General features: G+C 59.4%; 1 protein-coding gene across 8 annotated transcripts; it reads right to left on the minus strand.

The window, feature by feature from the left end:
* Window positions 1–215: 215 nt before the first annotated feature.
* On the minus strand, window positions 216–25,059 carry LOC121352375 (protein unc-13 homolog A). 8 transcript variants are annotated; one of them, XM_041465259.1, is made up of 34 exons: window positions 24,923–25,059; window positions 24,316–24,362; window positions 23,912–23,945; window positions 23,158–23,236; window positions 21,890–21,895; window positions 21,536–21,607; window positions 21,022–21,241; window positions 20,265–20,492; window positions 19,941–20,082; window positions 19,438–19,607; window positions 18,862–18,977; window positions 18,595–18,758; window positions 17,721–17,871; window positions 15,521–15,589; window positions 15,320–15,409; window positions 15,024–15,158; window positions 14,618–14,751; window positions 14,091–14,176; window positions 13,749–13,875; window positions 13,573–13,669; window positions 13,292–13,435; window positions 12,043–12,126; window positions 11,748–11,825; window positions 11,382–11,470; window positions 11,126–11,278; window positions 10,883–11,006; window positions 7,723–7,761; window positions 6,714–6,743; window positions 5,571–5,627; window positions 5,297–5,377; window positions 5,028–5,175; window positions 2,535–2,627; window positions 2,294–2,453; window positions 216–2,011 (listed from the first exon to the last, which is right to left on the minus strand). In XM_041465259.1, exons 2-34 carry the CDS (start codon window positions 24,344–24,346, stop codon window positions 1,723–1,725), a joined length of 3,720 nt encoding a protein of 1,239 aa, XP_041321193.1. In that variant the 5' UTR covers window positions 24,347–24,362; window positions 24,923–25,059; the 3' UTR covers window positions 216–1,722. The 8 variants fall into 8 exon arrangements, with proteins under 8 accessions (XP_041321193.1, XP_041321191.1, XP_041321195.1 ...); XM_041465257.1 differs by having other exon boundaries at window positions 17,709–17,871; XM_041465261.1 differs by lacking the exon at window positions 21,890–21,895.
* Between the last annotated feature and the right edge of the window lie 1,487 nt (window positions 25,060–26,546).

Consider the following 26,546-nt stretch of genomic DNA (forward strand, 5'->3'; position numbering starts at 1 on the left):
ACACCTATCCTTGGTTTTGTAAAGGTGACCTCAGGGAGGCTGAGTGGCAACAGGGATCATCCCTGGGCTACTGGTCCTTGGAGCTGCTTATCCTTGGAGCTGGTTATCCTCAAGGCTGGATATCCCTGGTTTTCCCTTTAAAGGTGGAAGTGCTGCACTGAGGTGGGAATGCCCCCAGATGCCCATCCCCTCCCAACTCCCCACAGGAGCCACAGTGAAGGGTGTGCTTTTTAATGTCAGTTATAATAAAATATTTTTACAGAGCCCAAAAAATTCAAAATAGTGCAAAACATCTCACTGTCATGCATCCATGGGAGCCGCCACGGCGGGCGGGACAGACACACAGGCATCGGTGACACTGTGCTACAGGAGCAGAATTGGTCAGTTCAATCACATGCCAAACAGGACGCTCTGGGGAGGGGCACAGGGCCAGGGCACCACGGTCGGGCTGCAGGGCCGAGCCGCAGCCGGGCCGTGCGGGAGCAGCCGGTAGAAAAGGGTGTAAACATTGAACAGAAACGAGAGAGCAAAGTGAAACCCTCTGGTCCCAGGCAAACCCTCTAGACAAAGGAGCGTGGGGGCCATTTGGGGTACCCTGTTTTGGGATGGGAGGGGACTGAGAGAGCTGTATTGATTTGTGGGGTCATGAGGCCTCTGTCTGCCCCAGACTTGGGGCGAACTGGCCAGCTGGGGTGGCCACCCCAACACCACACACCCAGGCCTCCCAGGCACTCGCACGAGACATGCACACCACTTAGCACACAGAAATGGTGCTCACTGGGGAACTGGGGGGCACAGAACTGGTGCTTACTGGGGGACTGGAGAGAGGGCTTCTCTGGGCTGGGGTGGGAAGGGTTTTCTTGCGCCAAGGAGATCCCATGGGCTGCATTGCTCAGGGATGCTGGTCCCCACCGGCCAGAGCAAAGAGGAACAAGTCCCTCTATTCAGGCGCCCTCAGCCCTGGCACCTTGTGGGGGGCAGTGGGGTAGCCCACGGTGGCAGCAAGGCAGGGAAGACAGGATATGGGCCGGGGGCTGCTCCCTGCTGCTCCCGACCCTGGTGATGCTGCTGCCAACCAGGGAGGGGACCCTGTGCAGGGGGGCTGCACCCACCCACCCAACAGCCCCAATAGCCCTTCCGGGTACAGGACACAGCCTGTCCAGCTGCCCTGTATGTACAGGTATTTACATATGTACACATATGTGCTCAGGGCTGGCAGCTGCCCTGCCCTCAGGACACACCACCACGCTCAGGGATGGGGACAAGGGGCCATCACGCTGTGCCAGCCACTCACCAACACAGCACATGGCACCAGACACACACACACCCCGCAGCCCTTTCCTTGTGTCACTCGGTGAGGTGTGGGGCTGGGTGGGACAGTGGAGGCTCAGAGATGAACCACTGGGGTTCCTCCATCTCAGACAGGCTGGGGAAGGGCCGATTGCTCCCCTCAGCCAGGCTCAGCTCCAGCCCCTCCCTGCAACCCCCCCAACACCAGCACCTTCCTGCGGGGTGTGAGGGGGGCCTGGCTGTGCTCGGCACCGCTGTCAGCCAGCCATCGTGGCCGGGGAGGGAGGCGAGGGTCTGTCACTGCAGCCACAGCACCCCCTCCCCAGTGCCGGGGCAGCGACTCCTCTGTGGCCACTCCTATGGCTTATACACGGCTGGAGGATTCTGTCAGGGGCCGGGAGCGGGGGGCGAGGGCTGGGGGGCCAAAGGACTTTAACTGCTGCCCTCCTCGGCCGAGCGCGTGTCCGACTTGAGCTTGACGAACTCCTTGGCCACCTCGTCGTTGTTGCGCTGCGAGAGGATGCGGAGCACGGTGAGCCCGGTGTCGTCCATGTGGATGCGGCGGCCCAGGGGCAGCCAGCAGGCGCAGCCGGGGCGCTGCAGGATGTCCCGCAGCTGCAGCACGGCGATGCCCACGGTGCGGTCCTCCCGGGCGAAGCAGTAATCCTTCACACACACCTGCAGCTCGTAGCACTCCGGGCCTGTCTCCGTCCCCAGCGTGCTGAGGGGGGGCAAGGGACGGGCGGTGTTGGCAAAAGGGGTCACACTTCACCGCTAGCCCGGCCACTAACAGCCCCTACGTGGCTGCTGTCCCCGCCCCCACCCCTAGGAAAGCCTTTTCCTTTTTACTCCTGCTCCTCTCTCCCTGCTTTTACCAATGAGAAAATACCTAAAACACCCCATCGGGGATGAACAAACTCCCTGCAGACCCCTGGAGGTCCCCACGTGCTGGGGACACTTCCCCCAGCCTGTCCCTACATCCCCAGCCCGTGGTGCCACTCACAACTGGAAGCTCTCGTTGTACTTGGGGGCCCAGCTGTTGTTCTTGGATTTGGTGGCGAATTTCCTCTTCTTGTCACTGAGGTGGGGCCCGATGATGTTGACCTCGATGAAGGGCCGGAAGATACCCGAGGTTTGCCACTTGAGGTCATTGGCAGCCACCACTGCAAGGAGGGGACAGGTGAGGCTCACGGAGCACTGTCACCTGCAGCTGTGACCCCAGCACCCCGGGCAGCAGGACCCACCTTTGACGGTGACTTTGTGCTCACCACTGCTGGGATGGGTCAGCAGCTCCACATGGATGGACACCTCCCCAACGGGGTCATCCACACCAGACCCTGTGACAGACAGAGGGACGAGATGAAGTGCCTGTTTTGCCAATGTTCCTGACATGCCCTGCCCAATACTAACCCCACTGAGGAGGCAGGTCACCCACCATGGGGTGGAAAGGGGTGGGCATTAGGGTGTGTCCCAAAGGGTTGTAGGCACAGCAGCGTGGGTGCAGCAGCTGTGATGGACATGAAAGGACACCCCCAGCAGCACGCTGCCTCTGCCATCCCACCCCTGTGGACCCCCCCTTGCTAAAGCAGGGCTGAGAGGCCTGTCCAGGATGGGGCAGAGGACAGTGGCCCAGCTCCCCATGCTCTGGCCACAGAGGGGTGACAGTGTCATGGTCCCTCCCTGGGTAGGAGGGACACAGCCAGGGCAGCCACAGCCCTACCAGTGTCTCGAGGCAGACCCGCCCCCTCGTACCCCTCCATCCCAGGGATCACACCAAGCCCAGGGGTCCCCGAGCCTGGGGACCAACAGGTCAGCCCACCCCCCACCACCCCAGAGTTGTGCATGCACCCGTGGGTGAAGGACGGGGTGCAAGGCAGAGGGACAGGCTCTGTGGCTCTGATGGGGTGACAGAGATCCAACAGGGCTCAGTGGGCAGCTCTCAGGGTGGGAAGAGCAGTGGAAGGAGGGCATGTCCCCACGTGTCACTGAGGGTGCCAGGCCAGGCCAGGGCTGGCAATGGCACATCCCCCTCCACCCCCGGCCCCCGCCCCCGCATGCTGAGCCGGGATGGAGGCGATGGCGGGTGGGGAGGGGGTCTGGGCATGGAAGGCCAAGCGGGGGTGCAGCCCCCGCCCCAGCAGGGTGTGATGGAGGCCAAGCAGGGCCCGCGGGGGGCTCATTCCCTGCGCCCCAGGACAGGCAGACGGAGCGCGCCGGAGCAGGGCTAGTAATGGTCCTTAGGGCAGCAGGATGGGCAGGAAGGGCACAGGATGTGGCATGGCCTCCCCTAGAGCCAATGTCTCAGGGGGAGGTCACGGTGTGTGCAGCAGTGCTGGGGACAATGTGGGGTGCCCAGAGCGTGTGGGAAGACACCCCTATTCCCACAGGGACAGCCCCCGACCCGCTCTGGGGGTGGTCAATATGGCTGAGCACAGTTCCTTCAAACTCCCCCCAGAGCAGCCCTGGGAGTGGCAGTTTGCCCATCCTGGGGGTCCCCAAGGCCGGCGATGCTGGGGGTCCCCAGACCACCCCAGCCCGCGGTGCTGGGACTGTTACTAGCCCAGGCCGGCGGCAGGCAGGTGCAGGGGCGGGCGAGTAGCACACGTACCCTTCTCAGGATAAACCTCTTCACTAAGGGTAAACCTAATCCCTTTCCCACCATGAACTAGTGGGAAGGAGAGAGAAAGAGACAGAGACACGGCACAGAGTACACAAAGAGAGGAGGAAGGAGATGAAGGAGGAAGGAGATGACAACGAAGAGAGGAGGGAGGAGATGCAAAAGAAGGGAGGAGGAAAGAGATGAAGAAGAGAGAAGGAGATGAGAAAGAGAGAAGGAAGGAGATGACGTGCATGGGGAACGGGAACAGTGAGGGAGGGGGGGGAAACAAAGAGAAAGAGAAATCAGATCTCGCAGACAGACTGACGGCCAAGTACCCGGACAACACTGCAGTGACACAGGAGTGCCAGGCACCCCCAGCTCCGAGCGTGGGCTCCTGGGGACAGGGTACACCCAGGGGTGCTGGCACCCACCAGACCCAACCCCACGCCCCCGACATGGCTGGCACAGGAGGCACAGACAGGACAGACGTCCCTTGAAGGAGACTCACGGACAGCAAACGCACGTCCCACTCCCCGAGGACACAGACAAGCCTGGCTGGGGCACCCTGCGGTGGCCCGTGACCACCACCGAGCAGCTCAGGGCCCTCCTCCGGCAGCCAAGGGACAGAATAAAGGGCAGCATTTAGAGCTGAGGGCTGATCCTGCCCTGGAAGGTGCCCAGCATCCTGCACTTCACCTCAGCACACCAGAGCCCAGATCAGGGGCTTGGGCATCCAGCATGCCCAGGACATGCCCTGGCACAGCATCCGGATCCCATGGACCCTGTCAGTGCTGGGTGCCTGGGGCCATCCAGAGGGGACAAACACTGCGACACCTGGCCAGAGGGTGACCTTCCCCCCACCCACAGGCCCCATTTCCATGCCAGTCCAGCAATGCCCTGGCACTGTTCTTGTTGGTGGGGAACTGGGGAGTGCCAGGCTGCTGCTGCTGGGCACCACGGCCCCTCTTCACCAGCAAGGCATGGGAGGAAAAAGCCCTTTCCTTCCCCACCCTTCTCTTCCCCACCATGAGCCTGGCTGGGACCCCCAGCCCACTGGGACAGAGCCAAGGTGGGTCCTGGCCATGGGGCAGCGTGGGGAGGACGAGGGCACAGCGGGGCCCAGGGCAGCGTGTCCTACCCTGCGACGACTGGGTCTGCACGAAGGTTTTGATGAGGAGATCTGTGGCCTGGGTGTAGAGGGACAGGGCGTAGCGCAGCGACTGCAGGTCAGGGCTCTTCTCCAGGAACGTTTTCTTCAGCCCCACGCCGCCAGCATGGAAGTATTGCTGGAAGGGGAAAGGCCTCAGGATGCTCAGCAGTTCTGAGAGGGTCCCCCTAGTGCTTCCTGTGCCTGGGCCTCAGGGTCAGAGCCCTGGGGGCACCCCAAATGCCCCAAAGTGCCCTCACCTTGATGGTGTCCAGTGCCAGCTCCACCACGGCACACTGCTTCGGGGTCAGGCTCTTGGCTTCCTCACGCACCATGTGGTCCTGGGGGACACAGATCCTGCTCTCAGCACAGCACCAGGACCCTGCTGCCCCCAGCCCAGCCCAGCCAGCAAGGGGGCAGTGGTGGGGTCCTGGCAGCAGTGGCACTGGCACTCACCCTGGAACAGAGAGCAACGCAACCCCCCAGCCCTCACCTTCAGCTCGGTGACCCCCAGCCCAGACCCCCAGCCCTCACCTTCAGCTTGGAAAGCTGCCCCAGCTCCTTGGCCGCGTTGAAAATCATCTGTGTGCCCTGCAGAGAGCAAAGAAACAGGGACAGCCCTGGTGAGCAGCCAGGCTGGGGGTGGCATGGCCAGGCTGGGCACATCATGCCAGAAGCTTGCTGCAGTTCCAGGGGCTCCTCCAGGCTCCAGGGGACAGCAGCCAGGAAGGTGACACAGGTACAAGGCTGGCAGCCCCAAGTTCTCAGCACAGCTGTGAGGCTGCAGGCTTGGGGACCCCAGGGCAGGACGCCACCCTGGCGTCATCCTTGGCTCTGCTCAGCACAAGCAGCTCGGCCCAAGAGTCCCATCCTCCTTCCTGTGCTCCAAGCACCTGCTCCTGCATCCAGCAGGGCCTGGCACAGCAGGGCACAGACCACTCGGACATCGGACACGGCGGGAGCAGAGAGCGAGAGCGAGGGACAGCGGGCACGGGAGGATGGCCTGTACCCCACAGCCACCAAACAGCCCCCAGCCACACGGAGCCCTGCCCAGCCCCAGCAGTCCCAGGGAGGTTCCCAGCCCCTTCCCCCACGTGGGAGACCCGGGCTGCCTCGGCCTGACCCCACCATGGCAGGGGCCATGGGGCCATTCTGTAGGGCCCATGGGCATAGCAGCCCCCTGGATGGGCAGATCCTGCTCACTGCCCTGGGCTGGCACCTCTGACTGGGCTGAGCACAAGCTCTCCTCCTCAGCTCCTCCAGTGTGCAAGTGCAACTGGATAAACTGGGGCCCAGAGACTCCACTACCTTCCCTCTCCCAGCACCAGCAGTTCCAGTCCCTCCCAACACAGGAACCTCAGCATCTCTCCCATTAACCAGTACCTTCTACAGGGGTCTGTCCACCCCGTGCCCACATTTGGTATGGCCCCATTAACCCTTTGTGCCCACCCCTCTGCCCACCCAGTTCTGTCCCATTAATTCCACTCTCACTGTTCCCATCTCCCCCAGTCAGTGGACAGGCTGGGAGCTGGGGACACTGGTGTCCCCAAAACAGAGCACAGCAGGACACTGTACTGAGCTGGGAGTCCCCAACCCAGAGCACAAGGGACAAGGGACAGCGGGGAGGGAAGGGGAGAGAGCAGTGCCAAGTGGGGAGCAGAAGAGCCATGTCCTTACTTCAGTGTGACTGGGCAGCTTCACCCTGCTCTGGAAGAGAACAGCAAGGGACAGTTACTGGTGGCCCCAGCAGCATTCAGCCGCGGCTCCAGGCCCCCCACATCCCCTGGCCATGAGGGCTCTGGCCTGTACTCTCCTCTGGCTCTGCCCAGCTCTCTGCTGGTGCTGCTGGTTGGGCACCAGTTCACAGCTGCAAAGACTCAGCCCCATGGCCACGCTGGTGAAGCCGAGATGAGTGTGCCAGGTCTCTCCTGAGGACGGGCAGGTTTGCTCCCCACCCCATCTGGGGCTGGGAGACCAGAGGGAATCAGCTCACCCAGCACACTCAGCAAACTGGGCAGGAGCCAGTGTCCCCCAGGAGAGGAGGGGGAGCTGCAGGCATTGCCCAGATGGATGCTGGCATGGCTCTTCCCAAGAACCAGGATTTGGGGAGCAGGCTGGGGTCACTGCTGGGCCTCCACCCTGTGGCAGGAGCACCCAGACAGGGCAAGAGCATGTGCTGGAGAAAGCCCTTGGAGCAGGACTGGGGCTCAGCAAGGAAGGGGGAGCAGGCTCAGAGATCCACGGGATCCCAGCAGCCCCGGGGCCCTCACTGTGCCCAGCAAGGCCCAGGACAGGGGGTCCCCTCTTCCTGAGCCCCCCCACAGTGGGATGGGGTTGTATGGAGGGTCTCCCATGCAGAGGGTCTCACCCCCCTACTGTCCCAGCAGGCAGCTGGTGCTGAGGGCTGTGGGGCAGTGTTCCCCACGGGGATAGGTGACACCCCACATCTGCCCCAAGGGGACTGATCACCACAGAGACCCCTCTCCCTACCCCGGGGACACACAGAACTGGGGCTGTCCCCAGCACACAGCACAGCACACCTCACCACAACACCACGCAGGCAACAGCACATCCAGACAGCACGACAGAGGAAGCACGGACAAGCCTGGACCTCCACAGCAGGCGGGTGTGAGACCACAAGTGTGGCCCCGGGGCAGTGACACACATGGAGCCCACAGCTATTTACCTTCTCTGTCCCCTTGCCATGTTTTCTCAAGAGCGTGCCCTGTAGAAGCAATGTCAGAGGTTGAGTGTGGGGTGGGGGGACAGCATGGGACAGGACACAGGGGCACAGGTGGCAGAGACATCACGAGCTCCTGAAGGACAGCCAGTGGGGGACTGGTCCCCACCGGGATACTCAGTGAGGGCCTGGTATCATCAGGGTGCTGGATCCCCACTGGAAAGCAGGATGTTGCACTGCTGGAGAACTTGTCCTCACACTGGGAAACTGCTGGGATGCTGAATCCATGAGGGATGATCCTTGCTGGAATACAGGATCCAGCTGTGTGTGGGCAGGCTCTGGTGCCCCCACACATCCTGCTTCAGCTCTGGCAGGTGCTCCCAGCACTGGGGAGGGAGCAGGGAGGGAGTAGCTGGGATTTGGCTTTGGCACGCAGAGCTCTGGTTTGTGCACGGCTGGGCCCAGTGCCAGCCCCACACTGGCCCAGGCAAGAGGAACTGTGTGAAATGAGCCACAGTGCCATGGCGGGGATGAACTCGGCTCTGAGCACGGACTGTTGGAGTCAGGAGAGGGGAGCACGGAGTCAGCTGGCTGGGAAGCCTCAGAAGGAACAAGCAGCACAGGTATGGCCAAATAGGGCTGCCAGGAGGGGTTCTGGCCCTGGCACAGCGTGATGGGTGAACAAGAGGAGCTTGTACCACACAGAGCTGACACTGCTCTGTCCCCCAGAGCCTCAGCAAAGCTGGGACATGGGGCTCCCACGAGGTCCCCATGAGGTCCTCATGAGATCTGAGAGGACACTCAGCCCCGGGCTGCGCCCAAGGCTTCCCCAAATGCTACTGTTGGACAGAAAAAGTGTTGGGGGACAGCAGAGGGGTGTTTGTCCCTGCAGGGGCTGGCACCAGCACCCAGCAGCTGGCTCCCACTGCTCTTCCTGCATAGGTGCCTGGGTCACAACAAGGGGTGGGGACAGGAATGGGGGGGGCGGAATTGCTCTTCCCTTGCCCCCAGGGGCATAAACCCACAGCCACAGACTGGTCAGAAGAGGACAGAAGGAAACTGCTCAGTCAAAGCCATGCAAGGACCCAGCAGCAATGCCGAGAAGGAAACCAGCAGTCCAGGTTCCCAGGGCCATATCCCGACCCGGGAAGAGCCTCACAACTTGTGCCAGCAGCCTGCCCCAACACCGAGCACCTGGGCCAGGGACCGCCGCGTCCCCGAGAGACTCCTCCTCCTGGCAGGGAAAACCTCTGCCCCCATCACAGCCAGACCCCAGCCAGGGCCTCGAGGGGAAACTGAGGCACGAAGAAAGGACGAGCAGCCCTGATTGCAGGCAGGCACTGCTCCCTGCTCGTGCCTCCCGCGGTATTCCTCCCCTCAGAACGGAGCCCAGGTTTGGCAGTCCCTGATGACATGGCACTGCCATCACCGTCCCCTACCACCCCATCACTCCCCCTTGTCCCTCCCCATATCCCGGCACTGCCAATCTGTCCAAGACCTCTCCACCCACCACATCCCGGAGGGACTGGCATGTGCCGGCCAGGAGCCAGTGCCAGGCAGGGGCGGGGACCAGGAGCTGGACCAGGTCAGGAGCCGAAGGAGGGTGTGGGCAGGGCACGGGCAGCCACACAAGACAAGAACCGGCGAGGCCAGGACCGACACAGAGCGGACAGACAGACAGACAGACAGGGAGCTGCCGTACTTACAATCATCTGCCATTGTGAGGCGAGAGGAGCAATTGGAGAGAACAACCGTGACGTGAGTGTCGGCCCCCGCCTCCTCCATCCTCCCCAGCGCCAGCCCTGGCTGCCCCCCACCCCCAGCAGAGCCATGGCTGTCCCCCAGCCACAGCACTCAGTGTCACTGCCCTGCCACTGCGCCGCAGGCCTCCACAGCTCCCGAGGAGCCCCATCCTCACCTGCCCAGTCCCTCCTGACTGTGGGGGGGGGGAGGGTTTTGCCCCAGGGGGGCTCAGTTCCAGGGACCCCAGCCAACTCTTGGCTCTGACACGCACCCCCAAACCACCAGCCTGTCCGGCCACCCTGTGGGCTGGCACCCAGGGACACCTGGGCAGGACGTCCCCTGCCCGAGGGACCAGTCCCAGCACAGCTTTCTCCAGGGACTCTCTGCCCTCAGGAAAATCACCCAACAGAGCCACATGTCCATGCCCCGTCCTGTGCCCTAGCACAGACCCCACTGTCTCCACAGCCCGGCTGGAAAGAGACTGGGAAGGGGACTGGGATGGGGACTGGGACTCAGTGGCACCAGCATCCCTATGAGATTTGGCCACCCTTGGCCAAGCCCAGTCAGAAGCAATGTGGGGCTGACCTGAGCCAGACTCAGGGCTGTGACACACTGACAGTGAGGTGGCACCACTGAGGACTGACATGTCACCACTGTGCTGTCCCTCACAGACACAGCACAGGAGCTCCACAGTCCCAGAAAGGTGACATGAAGGCTGACAGCTCCAGGAACTCCAAGGAAGAGCCTGAGCCCAGCTTTGTAATGGTGACAAAAGCCACAAAAGAGTGATATGTGTGTAGCTGCTTGAGAGCACTCAGTGTCACCCTTTCCTGCGTGCCTTTGAAGGAACCACCTCAGGAAGCTTCAGGTGCAGGGGGGACAGACAAATAGCGATGTGATATGGAGCCTCAGAGGGACCATTCCCTGGGTTTGCTCTGCTTTCCTAAATCCCCCAGGAGCAAGGAACAGCTCAGCCCTCCTGGGGAACATGTTCCCCCATCCTCATGAAAACCCCAGCCCCTTAGCAAGGCAAACAGGCAGCATCTCCCCACACTCCAGGAGCCCCTGGATTCACCTCCTGCCACAGGGAGCATGCCCACAGCCAGTGTGGATCAGTGTGGCATGGGATGTTGTCTCAGCTCTGAGGGAAGGACAGATAAGAAAGGGCCAGTGTTCCCTCTTTGTGCCACAATGGAGGTGGCAGGAAGGTCCTTTGCCAAAGCCAACCAAGAAGGTTCTGGAGGAAGGATGACCTATCTCTTCCATCCTTTCCCTGGTCAGGAGCTGGACACGGGTTTGGAGATGTCAGTGAAGTCCCCACCCTCTCACATGTCACTGAGGGCACCTGGCCAGCCATGTCCCACACTGGCCCCAGTCAGCCACCTGTGTCTCAGGGTCCCTGGTCCCCCTGCCCATCACTCACCGTCTGGTCTGTGAGTGGGGGTAGGACAATGGTCTTCTCCATGGTGTTCATCACCAGCTTCCAGAGCTCCTTCAGCACCCGCTTCAGCACCGTCTTCTCGCAGATCTTGGCAAAGAGCGTCAGGCTGCGAAAGGAGATCCCACGTGTCACCCCTCCCGTGTCACCCTGACTCTGCAGGTCCCCCGCACTGTCTGACGAGGCCAGGAGAGGCAGGATGGGGGTTCCAGCTGCCCCCACACTCACTTGCTGTCCAGTAGGTCCATGATGGGCTGCAGGACGTTGTCAGCGTCCTGCGCGACGCTGCTGCAGGTGCTGGCGGGGACGTTGCCGGTGCCCTTCACCTGGCTCAGGATGTCACCCATCTGCTTCACACACTCCTCGATGTGTGGCTGGAAACTGAGGACCACAACACGCAGGCAGCTCAGCATATCCCCCCAGAGCCCCTGAACCCCCAGAGCTCTCCTTTGCCCACTGCCCCTGCCCTCTCACCCAGCTGTACCTGGTGGCAAAGACTCGGCTCAGATCATCCAGGACGTTGTTAAGTTTCACCTGCAGTTCCTTGAGGATATCACTGGCTTCTGTATCCAGCTGCAGGAGGAAGAGGTTTTTGAAGCTGACAGGGTTCCTAAACCAGCCCTCAGGGAAGTTTCTGCATCCCAAATGCATCCCTGGGCAGGGTGAAGCCCTTCCCAGTCCAATACAGTGGGAGAGCAGAGTGCCATGGGGCAGCACAGTGTGACCCCACACAGGAGTGAGGAAGGGGTCTGCTCCCAGCACTGGGGAACTGGGCATGGGGCTACCTCAGGGGGGAAGGGAATGATCCAACCCCTCACAGGACTCCCTCCTGGAACCCCCCCATACTCACATCCTTCCCACCCATGGCTTCAAACATCTTCTCAAGCTGGACACGGAGCTGCTGGATGTTGTTCATCAGGATGCAGGGCTGGAGGGGTGGGATGGAGAGGGGGGTCAGCACCAATAAATATGCCTGGGGTAGCTGCTCACAGTCCCAGGACCCTCCCACCTTGCACTAGGGGACATGAGGACAGGGATGGCAGGGAAGCCACCCTGGCAGTGTGTCAGGAACTGCCATCAGGAAGGGACTGACCCACCCTGGGGCTGAGGTGACATATGGAGACAGCAAAAGGGAGATACATCACCACTTTCTCCTTCTCCTTGGAGCAGTAGGAGGCAAAATCCTTGGAGATGATCTCAGCGTACTGGAGCAGCACATTGCTGATGGTCTGCAGCCAAACAGGGCACCAAGGAAGACACCCAGACAGCAGCAAGAAAGGGTAAGGAGGGAGAGAAGGAAACCATGAGTCCAACAGCAGTGAAACAACCTCATATCTGGATACATACGGGGAGCCCCAGACCCTCTGACCTCATGGATCACAGAATCATGGAATCATTAAGGTTGGAAAAGCCCTATAAATTCAAGTCCAACCATCACCTCAGCACCACCACCATGTTCACCACTAAACCATATCCTCAAGTGCCAGATCCATATGTTTTTTAACCACTTCCAGGGATGGTGACTTCACCGCTGCCTTGGGCAGCCTGTGCCAGGGCTGGACAAACCTTTCAGTGAATAAATTTTACCAACATCCAACCCAAATCTCCCCTGGCACAACTTAAGGCCATTTCCTCTCATCCTGTCCCTGTTCCCTGGGAGCAGAGCTCAGCTTCCTCCCCCAGCTGCCCCGTCCTGTCAGGGAGTTCTGCAGAGCCAGAAGGGCCCCCCTGAACCTCTTTTTCGGGCCCCCCTGAACCTCTTTTTCTCCAGGCTGGCCTCCCCAGGTCCTTCAGCTGCTCCTGGTGCTCCAGACCCTTCCCCAGCTCTGTTCCCTTCTCTGGACACGCTCTTGCCCTTCAATGTCCTTCTTGTAATGAGGGACCCCAAACTGACCCCAGGATTTCAGGTGAGACCTCAGCAGTGCCCAGCACAGGGGGGCAGTCACTGCCCTGGTCCTACTGGCCACACCATTGCTAGTACAGACTAGGTGCCATTGGCCTCCTTGCCCACTTGGGCACAGCTGGCTCAAGTTCATGCACCAGGAGCCACATGGGCTCAGCCACTGGAAGCCAGATCCAGCACAACTGGTCTCCATGGGCTGCTCCAGCACAGCTGTGAAGGCAACAGCCACCAAGCCAGCATTTAACTTCCTCCTATATTGCAGCAAGCCAGTTTGAATTAATCTATATTAATTAAGCAAATAACTCATCAATTATCTCATAATTAATTAATTAATATCCTGTGCTAGCAGAGCTGGGAGTGTCCCAGGGTGTGTCAGTAGCACACTGGCTGCCCACAGCTGGATGGAGGGGCACAGGGAGCCCAGGAGCCCAGCCAGGGCTGGCACTGTGGTCCCAGGGGTGGTGCTGACCCCTGCCCTGGCAGGTGCCCACCTTGGCAAACCGTCGCATGTAGTGCCCCACGATCTGGGGGTCGGGGCACTCCAGCTTCTTGATGATCTCAAAGCTCTGGTTGAGCTGGGAGAAGACATCCACCACGGAGCAGGAGAAGAGCGCGTGCTCTGAGGTCTGCTGGAACTGTAGGAGTGAGATGAGGTGTCAGCAGGATATGTGGGGGAGATTTTGGCCCATCAGGACATATTTGGACATCACAGTCAGGGCATCAAGGGACAAGCCCCTCTCCTCCGAGACTGCATCCCTAGTCCTGTTCATACCCCATCCTTCTTGTCCCGCTCCAGTGCTCCGTGCAGGAAATCCCGTGACACCTCTTCATTCTCATCCAGCCACTGGATGACAAAGGGCTCGAACCAGCTGGAAGAGAGACCCACCGTGGTGAGGCCAGCAGCCCTCGTGGTGGCAGTCCCCTGCCCGGCCCCAGGGCTGCACTCACGCGGGGTACTCAGGCACGCGGCTCTTGAAGGAGGGCAGCTCGGTGACGTACTCGTTGTACAGCCACTTCACCTTGAAGTGCAGGTTCATGTAGTCTGCGCTCTTGCACAGGCGGTGCTTCTCGTGCTCTGCATGAGCAAAGGGCCTGGGGCTCACTCTGAGTCCCAAATCTGGGGCGTGGCTCCCCAGGGGCAGCTCCAGGGAAAAAAGATGGAAGTGCTTCTGGAGGGAGTGTTGATGAGGAGATGAAATGGGTTTGCCCATGGAACAGGGAAGGTGTGAGCTGAGGACAGCTCCTGCCTGGTTCACCCCTCTCTGGCTCAGGGTGGCAGGTGGGACTCACCCTCCATCGCGTACTTCATGTCCTGAGCAAAGAGATTCCACATCACCTCAGCACTGATCTTCCCCACGTTCAGTTCCTGGGGGAACCTGGGGTGAGGGGAGAGTGTGAATTGCAGAATCATTTAGGGTGAAAAAGACCTCCAAGGTCATTGAGTCCAGCCTGTGAATGATCGCCCCCTTGCCACCCAGCCCAAAGCACTGAGTGCCAGATCCAGGCCTTCTTTGGACACTTCCAGGGGTAGGGACTCCAAACTTCCCTGGGCAGCCCCATCCAATGCCTGGCCACCCCTTCCATGAATTCTTCCTGATGTTCAACCTGAACCTCCCCTGGCACAGCTCAAGGCTATGAACACAGGGTGAATCCCTCCATGTGGACAGACATCCCTCACACACCTCCCAGCAACCTCAGCTTTCCCATCTGTAGAATGGATGTTAAAACCACTTCCAAAGGCCTCAAGATCCTACTGCCTCCACGTGGGCACCCTCTGTGGGCACAGCAGTGTCCCCTTCCCTACTCCACCTACTCACTGGTTCAGGCAGGGCGTGTAGGAGTTCTTGTCTTCCTCAATAATGGAGACAATCAGGGTGATGAGCTTCGACCAGAAATCCAGGTTTTTGATGCTGGGGCCCTGCTCCTCCGGGGGCACCTCACCTTTCTTTGTCTGGAGGGGCAGGGACACAGTGGAAAATTTGGTCACGCCAGTGCAGGGCTCAACTTTGTGTCAGGGCTAACAAGGGAGCAGGAGGGAATACCCTGGGGGTCCCATGCAATCCCCTCTTGTCTGTCCTGATCTCAACCCCACAGCTCAAACTCCAAGGCCTGGGGATCATTCTGCACAGGACTAAGCACTCTGGAGAGGGAGCAAGAGCATGAGGAAAAGGAGGAGAGAATGGGATGGGGAGGTCAGTGCCCAGCACCCCCCCTGCCACACACCGGGTCTGTCTGGTACTCGCGGCTGTAGAGCTCATGGCAGTTGTTGAAGATGTACTCGTAGGTGGAGTTGAGACAGGCCTTCACACAGTCCTTCACCACCTGGCTGGCTCGTGGGGGGCTCTGCAGCTCCTGGACCTAGTGTGCAGGGAGGGCATGGTGTTTGGAGCACCCCCAGACACCCACCCAGGAGCACCACAGGCCAGCACAACCCCAACCCACAGAGAACCAAGGCCAAAGGGAGTCAGATCCCCTGATCTGATCCCTGAGGGACAGGGTGAGTGGGGCCCCAGCAGTACCTTCATCCGAAAGAAGGTGATGCTGGTCAGCAAATCCACTGTGGACTTCAGGTCCTGCAGCCGTTCGGGGCTGCTAGCAGGGAAGTTGTTCTGGAAAGGAAAGAGGGGAGTAGCCCGCAAAATTCACAAGGGCAAGTGAGAGTGAGGGAGCAGCCACGTGCTGCTTCAGGTGGGGACACTGAGGCAGGGCAGGCACCTTACCCGGTACATGGAGAGGTCGATGCGCAGGGAGTTGTGCAGCTGGTCCAGGAGCTTGACAAAGCGATCTTTCTGTGGAGAAACGCCCCGGGGGCAGGTGAACAGGGCAAAGGCGGCAGGACCGACCCCCCCGCCCCTGTCTCACTTTGCTCTCAGCCCATCCCTTTCCTTCCTTCCTTCCTTCCTTCCTTCCTTCCTTCCTTCCTTCCTTCCTTCCTTCCTGCATGCCTGCCTGCCTTTTTTTCTGAGCCCTGAATGGGCAGGACATGCCTGCAGAGAAGCGCATCTCCTTGTTGGTGGCTGGGGCTCACTCGAAGCCCTCAGCAGCTCCTGGGGCACATGTGGCCATGCCAGCTGCTGTTCAGGATGGAGAGGTGACACCACGTGTCCCTTGTGTGTCAGCTGGGAGGGTGACAAGCTGCTCTGTCTGCCCTGCCCACTGGAACACCTCTGAGCCTGGGCTCAGGACAAGAGTTGGGAGAGGGGCTGCAGGATTAGTAGCCCCACCACTGGGGCTTTCCAAGAGCTCAAGAAAAAGGGCAGGGAAAGGATGTGCAGTGGTTGCTCATCTTGAGGTTGGCCCCAGGAGTTGGACATTTCCATGACTCCTCACTCACCCCACTGGACTGCATCAAGGGACATGGGCAGAGAACACCCCATGTGGGGGGTCTCCAGTGGGGCTGAGGGGCTGTAGTTCAGCTCAGCCCAGCTCCCACCCAGGGAGCACAGGGCAGAAGGATGCAAATCCTATCTTGGGTTGTGGATTGGATCAGGCATCAGAGCTGATGGAAAAGCAACTCATCATAGAATTCCAGACTGGTTTGGGTTGGAAGGTACCTTAAGGACCACGTTATTCCACTCCCTGCCATGGGCAAGGACACCTTCCACTATCCCAGGTTGCTCCAAGCCCTGTCCAATCTAGTCTTGAACACTTCCAGGGATGAGACAGCCACAGCTGTTCTCAGGTCAACCTAAGTCCTCACTCCCTCACAGGGAAGAATTTCTTCCCAATATTGACCCCAAAATGTTGCTGGGGAGCATTTCCCTGTGTTCCTGCTGATGGAGAGGCTTTGGACAGCCATGTGGGCCTGCCATGAGAGGCCTGGTTCCCCCCTCAGCACTGGCTGTACGGGTCAGGGCTGACCCGCAGGGCTCTGGAGAGTCCGGAGCAGCGTCCGAGTCCTGGGATAAGAGCACAGGGGTGGGAGGGGCAGCGAGTCCATGGCTCGGCCGTGGCCACAGCCTGTGCTGGCCACCGCAAACCTTCGGCGCTGGCAGGGATGGCCCAGCCGGGCCCTGGGCCGGGCCGTGCGTCCCCAACACCCAAGGAGCGGCTGCAGCACTCTAACACTGGACACGACGGGTACTCAGGGTTAAAGCGACACGGCCGGGCACTTTAGCACCCAACCTTAGGCTCTCTAAAAAAGAGAAAGAGACAAGTTTTTAAAATCCTCCATGTTAGAGAAAAGGCGGGTTTTTGGTTTTCTCCTCCTGCGTGATCCGGAGGCACAGCTCGCTCGGCTCTAGCTACCCCCTGCAACAGGAACGTGGAGGTGAGCCAAAGCTGCCCGGAGCTGTGCTCGGCCCTGGCTGTGTCCCTGGCTACCCAGCACCTTGCTGCACCCGGGGCTGGGCACTGACCCTGGCTCGACCCATGCACACCCAGAGCAACCATTTCCTGCTTCTGGGATGGCACGGGTCGGGGAGCCAAGGTGAGGGCTCAGCCCCTCCTTGCCCACATCCCCAAGGGGCACCCAGCCCTGCCACAAACTCGCCCCACTTGGCAGTCAGTGGTGCTGGCACAACCGGCTGAGTTTGCAGCAGGCTGGGGTCCCCCAAAGCACACGAGGCTGTGCAAGACCCCCCAGGAAGTGCAGGGGTGAGTAATGGCCACATGCTTCTGATTTTGCCACCAAGGTGGCTGGCACACTGTCCTGGCACACTGCCACCCAGTTTGCTCAGGCTCCCACAATAAATAGGGGAGCAAATTTAGCCCTTCTCCTGGGAAGGTGGTGGCTCTTTTCCTTCCTGAAATACAGGAGCAGGATGACTTTTGGGGCAAGCAGGGGGTGACCCCACTGCTGCCTGGCTGCAGTTTGGGGTTGGGGTGTTTTGCACAGCTCGTTTTGCTTCCTGAGCCCCCCACCCCCTCCCAAAGAAAGGAGAGAAAAAGAAAAGAGCGTTTACGTACCATGGGACTTACCCCGAAATTGGAGGCGGCGAAGCGGTCGGAGGCGTTGGCATTGCTGGAGGCGGTGGTGTGGGCGTAGTAGGCGTTGATGTTGGCCAGCAGGGTGCTCATCACTGCCGGCACCCCGGGGCACATGTACTTGGAGGAGAGGCAGGCAAAATGCCTACGGATAGAAGTGGCAGCTGAGGGTTTAGAGTCACGGGAGGGGATGCAGGGTTTGGGGTGCAAAAGTCATTGAATCCCAGAGCATCCCAAATTGGAAGGGACCTACAGGGATCATCAGCCCAGCCCCTGTCCCTGCCCAGCCACCCCAACAAGCCCACCCTGAGCATCCCTGGCAGCTCCTGGAGCTCTGGCAGCCTTGGGGCCGGGACCATTCCCTGGGCAGCCTGGGCAGTGCCAGCACCCTCGGGGGCAAGAACCTTTCCCTGAGCTCCATGCCAAGCCCTGGCACAGCTCCAGCCCTTCCTGGCCTCCTGTCCCTGTCCCAGAGCAGAGCTCAGCCCCTGCCCCTCTGCCTCCCCTGGGGAGGAGCTGCAGCCCCCGAGGAGCTTCCCCTCAGTCTCCTGTGCTCCAGCTGAACGAGCCAAGTGCCCTCAGCCACTCCTCAGAGCCTTCCCCAGCTCCATATCCCTCCTTTGGACACTCTCCAACAGTTTTAGATCCTTTTAATTTTGTGGTGTCCAAACTTGACACCGGACTTGAGATGAGGCTGTGCCAGAGTATGTTGGGAAAGGGAAGGATGGGTGCACAGGTTTGGGGCCAGTCTGCACCCATGGCAGGGAGATGAGTGCCAATGGCAGCAGAAGAGGAAGATGGGGACAGTAACCCTCCACCTGGGGGGTGGGTGCAGCCCCTCTGAGCCAAATGGGGACAGGGGACTCACGTCATGGCCTGGTAGATGGACTCCACTCCATAGCGCATGGCAAACTCATCCACAATCTCCTGTGCTGTCTCATCAAAGTACACCTTCCACGCATCATCCCCCTTGGCATCGGGGATCTTCACCACCCCGTTGTTTTGCAAATCCGTCACAAAGTGGAACAGGTTCTGGAGGTAGAAATGAGTCCCGTCAGCTCCCCAGGGCAGGTGGTGGCAGGGTGTCACTGCTGGGGAGGGGGCCGTGCCCCCTGTGCCTTTCTGGGCTGCTCACCTCATGCAGGCAGGTGTACTGAACGTGGTAGGGAGCCACCTTCTCCTCACCCTTGATCTCCACGCTGATGTGCAGCCGGATGGCTCCTGACACTGCAGACTTGTCTGTGCGCTTGTCTGTGGGTGCAGGGAGAGGAACAAGGTGTGAGGCATTCCTGGGGCAACCCTGCTCACTGCCAGCCCCAAAGAGGGGCACAGTGCTCTGGCACAATGCTCTGGCGCAGGGCCAGGGTTGAGGGGACACCCAGCACCTGGCTGGTGTGCAGCCAGGCTGGGGTGGGATTTGGCCACATTTCCAGCTGCTAGAGACATGGCCTTTCTGTGCCTCAGTTTCCCTTCTGCAGGAGGCTGGTGTTCTAGAACCTCATGGGTAGGGGATTCTCAAAATGACCCTGGGAAAACACTTTATTCTGAAAGCTTTTGATATTAAATGTTTCTAAGAGCAGACCCTGCTGCAATAGCCTTCAGCCTATGGCTGGCAGCACTTCCCCTTGGACTCCAGGGCCGGGGGTCCCAGGCTGAGCAGGATGTGGCACCCCCTGAGCCCAGGGCAGGGGTCCCAGGCTGTGCTGCTCACCGAGGTTGTACCAGACATCCATCTCCCCGCTCAGGGTCCGGACCTCGATGATGGTCTGGCCCAGGAAGTCGTCGGATTCTCTCTTGAAGCGCTGCTTGACGCGGGACTTGATGTCATCATCCTCGTCCCACACACGGACCTTGATGCGGTCAGAGGAGTTATGGCACTCGCTGGGGAGGTGACAAAGGGCAAGCCCCAGCATGAGCAGTGAAACCTTTCCAGCTACTCCCCATCACTGCTGCCGTAAACAAAAGGGACTAGCACAAAGCAGGAACTGGGGAAGAGAGCAGATGAGGGGGCACCAATCCCCTCCCAGTGGGCTCTGTGCCACACCCAGGCAGTCCCAGAACAGCCTGGATCAGCCCCTAGAGCCACACCCTCATGGCAGAAAACAGAACCCAAGCTGCCTCCCCCCACCCTACTGGGACATGGCAAGAGCCAGCACAGCCTGGCACAACCATGAGGGCCAGGGAGGGGAATGGGGAGACAGGGGGTGAACTTACAAATGGAAATTCTCTTCCCAGATTGGGTTGAGATTGCCGTAGATAGTCTTAGTCCTTTTTTTCGTCTTTCCAACCTGGACAGTGACATAAGGGTCACTGGAACCTGTCTTATCCTTTGCTTGCAGGCCCTGGGCACAGACCACTGCAGCACAGCACAGCATGGCAGAGAGAACAGACAGAGAAAAGTCAGTGCCGCAGCCACACTAAGATCCCCGAAACGGGCACCTGTGTCCCCCCAGGGGCTGAAGCTGCCTGGCAGAATGAGGGGTTGGGCAATGGGGACATTCCCATGGTCCCCAAGGCTGAAGGTGACAAGCTGCCTACCAGTGATGCTGATCTTGGCTGACCATTTGGAGGTGCCATCCAGGACACTCTGTTTGACTGCCTTCATCTGCTGCGTGTGTGTGGTCTTGTTGACCCCAAACACCTCCTGGATCAGCTCAAATATCTCTGGTTTGTTGCGCTCCCGGATCTTCATGCGGTCCTTGAGCACCATGATGATGTTCTGGGTCCGGTCCTCTGCTCCATGCTTGGAGCTCTTCTCCGCCGCTCCTGGGAGAGGACAGGCATGGGTGAGATGGGCTGGGGGGCTGGTGGTACCCAGGAGAGAGACATGAGCTCTCACAGGTTGGCATGGTGGACTTGGGGACAGGGACAGGAGGAAATGGCCTCAAGTTGCACCAGGGAAGGTTTATGTTGGGTATCAGGGGAAACTTCTTCCCCAGAAGTGTCGTCCAGCCCTGGGACAGGCTGCCCAGGCAGTGGTGGAGTGATCCCTGGAAGTGTGCAAAAAACACGTGGCTGTGGCATTTGAGTTTACTCTTTAGCCGTGACCACAAAGGTGCTGAGTTGATGGTTGGACCTGATATCTTAAAGGTCTTTTCCAGCCTTAACAATTCCACGATACAGTGATTCCATGCATGAATTAATCCAAACCTGCAGAGATCTATCCCCTGCCCAGGATGAGTCTGCTCTGCACACCACTTCTCCCATGCCCAGGTCAGGAGTGGAGCTCTCTGGGCTGCTCCCTCCTCCCTCTGCAAGGTGAGAAGGGACAAGGCTGTGGGCCCCAGGTCCTTACTCTGCAGGCAGTCAGCGTTGAGCAGGTCCTGGCACTTCTCGTGGCACTTGACGCCGCACTCGGCACAGCGCATGCCCTGGCGGGCAATGCCCCACAGCAGCCCCTCGCACTCGTAGCAGTACGTGGGGGTGGTGGCCGTCCACACCTCGAAGTTGTGGGGCGTTGTGCAGGAGATGGGGTACACTAAGGCTTGCAGGGTCTTCTTGTAAACATGGTTTTTCTGTGCAGGGAGAGGGGAGAGAGGGGGAGAAACGCTGAAGCAGGGCAGACGATGCACTTGGGGACATTGATTTAATGGTGGTGGTTGACAGTTGGACTTGATGATCTTATAGGTCCTTTCCAACCCTAATGGTCCCATGATTCTATCCCCAGGTGCTGCCATGAGCATCCTGAATGCTCAGGCATCACCAGAGGATGCTGGTGGGGCACTGACTCTGCACCTCCACTGCTGGCCTGGCCCCCAGGCTGTTTCCCCCTCCCACCCATCCTGCACCCAGCCCACCCCAGCACCTACCAGCTCCTCATTGTTCAAGGTGCTCGAGGCCAGCGCGGATGTGATTCCCGCTTTCCTGGACTGGACCAGGGACTGTGGGAAAGAAAGCGAGTTCACAGATCCAGCAGACCATGAGAGCTCCCTCCTACACCCCAGTGGCTGTGAAACACCCAGGACAGACCCCGATTCCAGACAGGGAAGGATCCTGGCTGCATGAGGGCAGTGGGGACAGCCCAGCCCCCATTGCTGCCAGCACTGCTGTGCAGTGGGACTGGAACCAGTGCAGCAGCCCATGACATTCCCAGTTCAGCTCCAGTGGGGCAGAGCCTCTCACATGTCTGAGACCCCTGGGGAGATAGGGTGGGGGGCACTTACCATGGCCTGTGGGCAGCCCGGGCCAGCAAGGGGGGAATAAAAAGCCATTAGTGCAAACACTTCCCAGGAGAGCCCCTTCCCTGCCAGAACCAGTGGGAACTGGGGAAACACCCCCTCATCCAGCACTGAGCAGTCTGTGGTGGGGGGCACTGTGTCCCCAAGCCACAGCACTGGTTGCAGCCTGCAAATCCCAGCAGGGAAAGGCAGCAGACCCCCAAACCCCACACACTGCCCACCCCATCACCCCCCCACCCCCAAAACACCAACACAGCACAGTGCAGAAGCATCAGCAGCTGCCCAAGAGGGCTGGGGTGGGGGCACCAAGTTGGGGACAGCAAGGGGATAGGGGGATGTGGGGAGGCAGATTGGGAACAGGAGGGTGGCACCCCAGGGAGGGCACACAGTGGAGATGACAAGGTGTAAAGAGAGGGGGAAGGATGGGAAGGACACCTAATTCTGGAGGACAAGGGTGTCTTGTTTCCAAAATTGCTGTCTCTTGTCATCAGAAGCAGGAGGGGACCAGCAAAGTGACCCTGTGCAATGGAGCCCAGGGACTGGAGGGGACCCCATAATGGGGGGCCTGTACATTGGGGGTCTCCAGCCCCACACACTGGGACAGTGGGGACAGGAGCACAGGGTCTGGGCAACTTGGAAAAGCCATTGCCAGCCCTCCCCTGGTATCTGGGGTCTGTCTGTCCAGCACCAGTGTGTTCCAAGCTGCAGGGACAGCTTGGCACGGCAGCTGGGACAGGAAGGGACCAGGGACACAGCACCAGTAAAAAAATGGGAAACCAGATACAGCCCTGGGAAACCTTAGGCTGATGCTTGGGGTAGGGACCAGAGCTCCGTTAAAGAGAAGCACCCTCGGGTAGGGAGAGCCCAGCTCCCCACTGCAAGGAGGGCCAGGAGCCCCCCAGGCAGTGTGGGACACCCCCGCCCCCCTTTGGCAGGGCTGGGGGCACTGAGGGCTGGCTGGCATCCCCAAGGGCGCTGTCTCTTTAACCCCTCGCACCGCGCTCACCAGATCGCTGACTAGAGGGAGAGATTTGCGTCCAGGCTTAATGTCGGGCATGCTGTTAATGCAGCGCAGAAACCTTACAGCCGCCCCCCTGCCGCAGGGAAGGCCCAGCCAGGCCACAGGAAAGAAAACAGAGAACACAAGCCATGTTAGAGGCAGCTGGGGAGTGGGGCACGGGCGGCGCAGTCCGGTGGGGCGCAGCAGGAGCAAAGCTGGCAGCTGTGGGGGGGTGCCTTGGGAGGAACCTCACCAAATCGCTAACTAGGGGGATGGGTTTTCGCTTGCGAATGTCCGGCATGCTGTCTATAATGATCAGCCCACCACCAGGCCTGCAAGAGAGAGGAGAGTCAGCGGGCAAGGGGAAACTGAGGCAGGAAGGGGCCCCCTGCTGTTGCCCCATAGTCACTCAGCACTTCAGAGAACCACGGAATGGTTTGGGTTGGAAGGGACCTTGAAGCCCATCTTGTTCCATGCCCTGGTAAGGGCAGGGACACCTTCCACTAGATCAGGTTGCCAACCTGGCCTTGGATACTTCCAGGGATGGGGCAGCCACAGCTGCACTGAACAACCTGAGCCAGGGCTTCACCACCCTCACAGGAAAGGATTTCTGCTCAATATCTAGGACTTGGTGAATAGGATTGCAAAGCAACCCCCGTGTGGCCAGGGACCCACCCATGGGATCCCCATCCCCACCACCACTCCAACCAGGGTAGGGATCACTGGACTAAAAACTAAGGGAAAAGGGATTTTGGCAAAAACTGTGATTTTTCCCCACGTGAAGCTTAACAGTGAAACCCAGGAGAAAAACTGCCTATTTGGCTTAGTCAGTTTTGGCTTTGCACTGTGAGGCTGGAGAGCTGGGGCTCCCTCTGGGACCCCAAAGAGGAGCACTGAGCAGGTGAGCCTCAAGTTTTGCTGCCAGGGAACCCAAGGCAGGAATGGAACTTCACAGCCCTGCTAGAAAGAAATCCCTGGAGTGATCTGAGGGTTCTCAGGCAACCTACCAGGTTCTGCCCAGGTCCATGTGGTCCTTGCTGTCTGTGAGGGCAAGACAGGACTGAGACCTCCAGGCCATCCAGGTGAGAGGTTCAGGATTCCCCATGACACCACTCCATGAGGGAAGCAGGAGTTGCCACCCCTCCTCATCCCCATCTCAACTCACCTCCTCGCTCTCCCCCTCAGCAGCAGCTCTTGGGGTCACAGAGCAATGTCATGTCTGCTGGCTCTTCCAGAAGCACTGACCAGCCCCAAAATTCAGCTCCAAAAGACTGGCTTCCCTGAATGCCCACAGCTTGGCAACCCTTCCCCACACAAGCCCATTAATGCTGAGCTCATTAATCACATCCTATTGAGGAGGGGGACTGACATCCCAGGTGGCAGAATGTACCCAGCTTCCCCTTGTACTCACCCGCCTTTGAACCACAGGGATTTTTCTCCATCACCTTCCCCGCGGGCCTGGAAAACAAGGGACAGTGTCAGGGCCCAGCAAGAGCCACCAGCGTGGGGACAGCCCCCCCAGGGCAGTGAATGCTCACAGCACTGGGGGAGCAGGGAAGGATGAGCAGGGTGGGCAGAGAAAAGTGTGCTCCAAAACCAAGGGGGCTCTTCCCAGCAAAGAGCCAGCACTGGGAATAAATCTCTTCAGGAGGCTGACCTGGGTGAGCAAGTGGGTGGGCTTCAGCAAAGGGGATGAGGCTGGCAAAGTAGGGGGCATGGCTACACTGTGTGAAAATTCAGGGCTTGGGGGAGTCAAGAAGCATCACAAAAGCTCAGCAGGTCCTCAGGGACCCACAGCAGTTGGAAAGAAGAGCAGGGAAAAGCCAGAGCACATGGAAGAGGGTGTGTGTGCAGGGATCATCCAGCAGTGCCACCTACCCCTGCAGGCAGGGGATTATTTTTGGAGAAGAAGGGCAGAGAGAGACCATTACCCTTCCTTCATGGGCAATCCCTGAGCATACACACACACACAGGGAAGGCACACACAGGGCTGGGAGGTTCCAGGGGGACATGCTTACCTGCAGGCAGGCTACACCCCTTCCCTGCAGGAAGGGGAGACGCGGGTGCAAGGGCCATGGTGGTGGACAACTGAAAAGAGAAGCGGTGGGGAGGGGGATCGAGACCCCGGGGAGCGAATCCAGAGCCAAAACAAAAAGAAAAGATGGAGGATGGAGTCTAAAAACAAAACAAAATATTGTCAACTCAACAGAGGGGAGAGGGCGGGGGGTCTCGCACCAGCACATGCATGCAGCACACACAGGGGATCCTCAGCACTCCCAGCACCTCTGGGGCATCCCACTTGGTGGGAATGGGGTTGTGGGCACCACTGTTGGCACCACCAAGTCCGTGGATGTCCCTGGAAGCTGCCCAGGTGTGGAAAGGGGCTGTGCCCCCAGCCCCAAGCCGTGGCAGTGGCCAGGGGGTCCTCACCTCCTGCAGCTGCATGCAGACCTTGTTGAAGGCTCTCAGCCAGTTGGCTTTGGCTCGTGCTTTGGGGTCCTGCACCTCCTCTTCTGCTGGCTCCCTGCAAGCACACACATCCCCTGTCACCTCCCAGCACAGCACCATGGAGGGGGAGCAGCCCCCACACCCCCAGCACGTCTGAGGCTGCGATTTGGAGATCCTGATGTTCCTTGAGACAGTGTGGCCATGGCAAAACTGCCTCTTGGTACCAGGAAGGACTGAAAAGGCAGCAGGTCCCACTGCAAAGGGCAACCACAATCAGGGCAGAACACTGAGGAGAAGCCAGAAGCTTCCCCACCCTCAGGAGACCCTGCCCTGGGCACCCAAGTGACACAGAGGGGACAGTTGGTGACACAAGCATGTGAATTAAACATCCTTTGCCCCCATCTCCCCAGCACAATATCCTCCGGCCACTTCCCACCACAGCTTCCTGGGTAAAGAGCACCCAACACCCCACTGGTTCCAAGCCCAGGGAAAAGTGTCTGCCTGGACATGCTGGGTGTTGTGGGGTTCTTTCTCCTCTCCTACAAAATCAAGACACAGAGGAAAAGCAAAGAAATCTTCCAAACATACCAGTCTCCTGGAGAGCCTGGTGTGATGTGACACTGGAGAGAGGAACCCAGAACTGCTCTGGGAAGAGGCCATGGGGCGCTCAGAAGATGAACCTGCTCAGACCTGGGGGCTCTGTCTGTGCTCACCTGGGATCCTCAGCATTAACCTGTGATTCCCAGCAGTAATCCACAATCTCCAGTGCTACTCTAGGGTCCCAAAAGCTAATTTGGGGTCATCAGTACTAATTTGAGGCCCTCAGAACTAATCTGGGGTCCCAACACAGTCTGGGATTCTCAGCACAATGCATGGTCCCCAGCACTAATCCACAGTCCCCAAATCCTAGCACAGGACCTCTAAGTCCCCTGCCCAGTGGATACTGCAGGCAGACATGACCTGAGGCCCTCAGGTGCCTGCTAGGTCTTGGGACTAAATATCCAGAATTTTTAAAAACAGCTCATTATACATTGGTTTAAATTTGAGATTCTCCATTCCTGGTGTGTACTTTAAACTAAATAAAAGGCTGAAAAAGCCCATCACAGCAGTTCACCTCTGCACAGAGGAGTGACACTCTCTGAAAATGGAAATGATCAATAATGATATTTGAACAATCTGTCTCCAAGACATGAA

Source organism: Pyrgilauda ruficollis, unplaced genomic scaffold (genome assembly GCF_017590135.1).
Source record: "Pyrgilauda ruficollis isolate IOZ18807 unplaced genomic scaffold, ASM1759013v1 scaffold188, whole genome shotgun sequence".
Taxonomy (NCBI): domain Eukaryota; kingdom Metazoa; phylum Chordata; class Aves; order Passeriformes; family Passeridae; genus Pyrgilauda; species Pyrgilauda ruficollis.

Bases quoted from the DNA above. Each gene is read 5' to 3' on its own strand.
- LOC121352375 (XM_041465257.1), bottom strand. From the start codon at position 24,346: ATGGAGAAAAATCCCTGTGGTTCAAAGGCGG. The intron at 14,752-15,023 runs GTGTGTGGCAGG...CTGCCCCTCCAG, and splicing joins GCGAGTACCAGACAGACCCG to ACAAAGAAAGGTGAGGTGCC. The intron at 11,279-11,381 runs GTACAGCTGGGT...TGTGGTCCTCAG, and splicing joins AGCCGAGTCTTTGCCACCAG to TTTCCAGCCACACATCGAGG.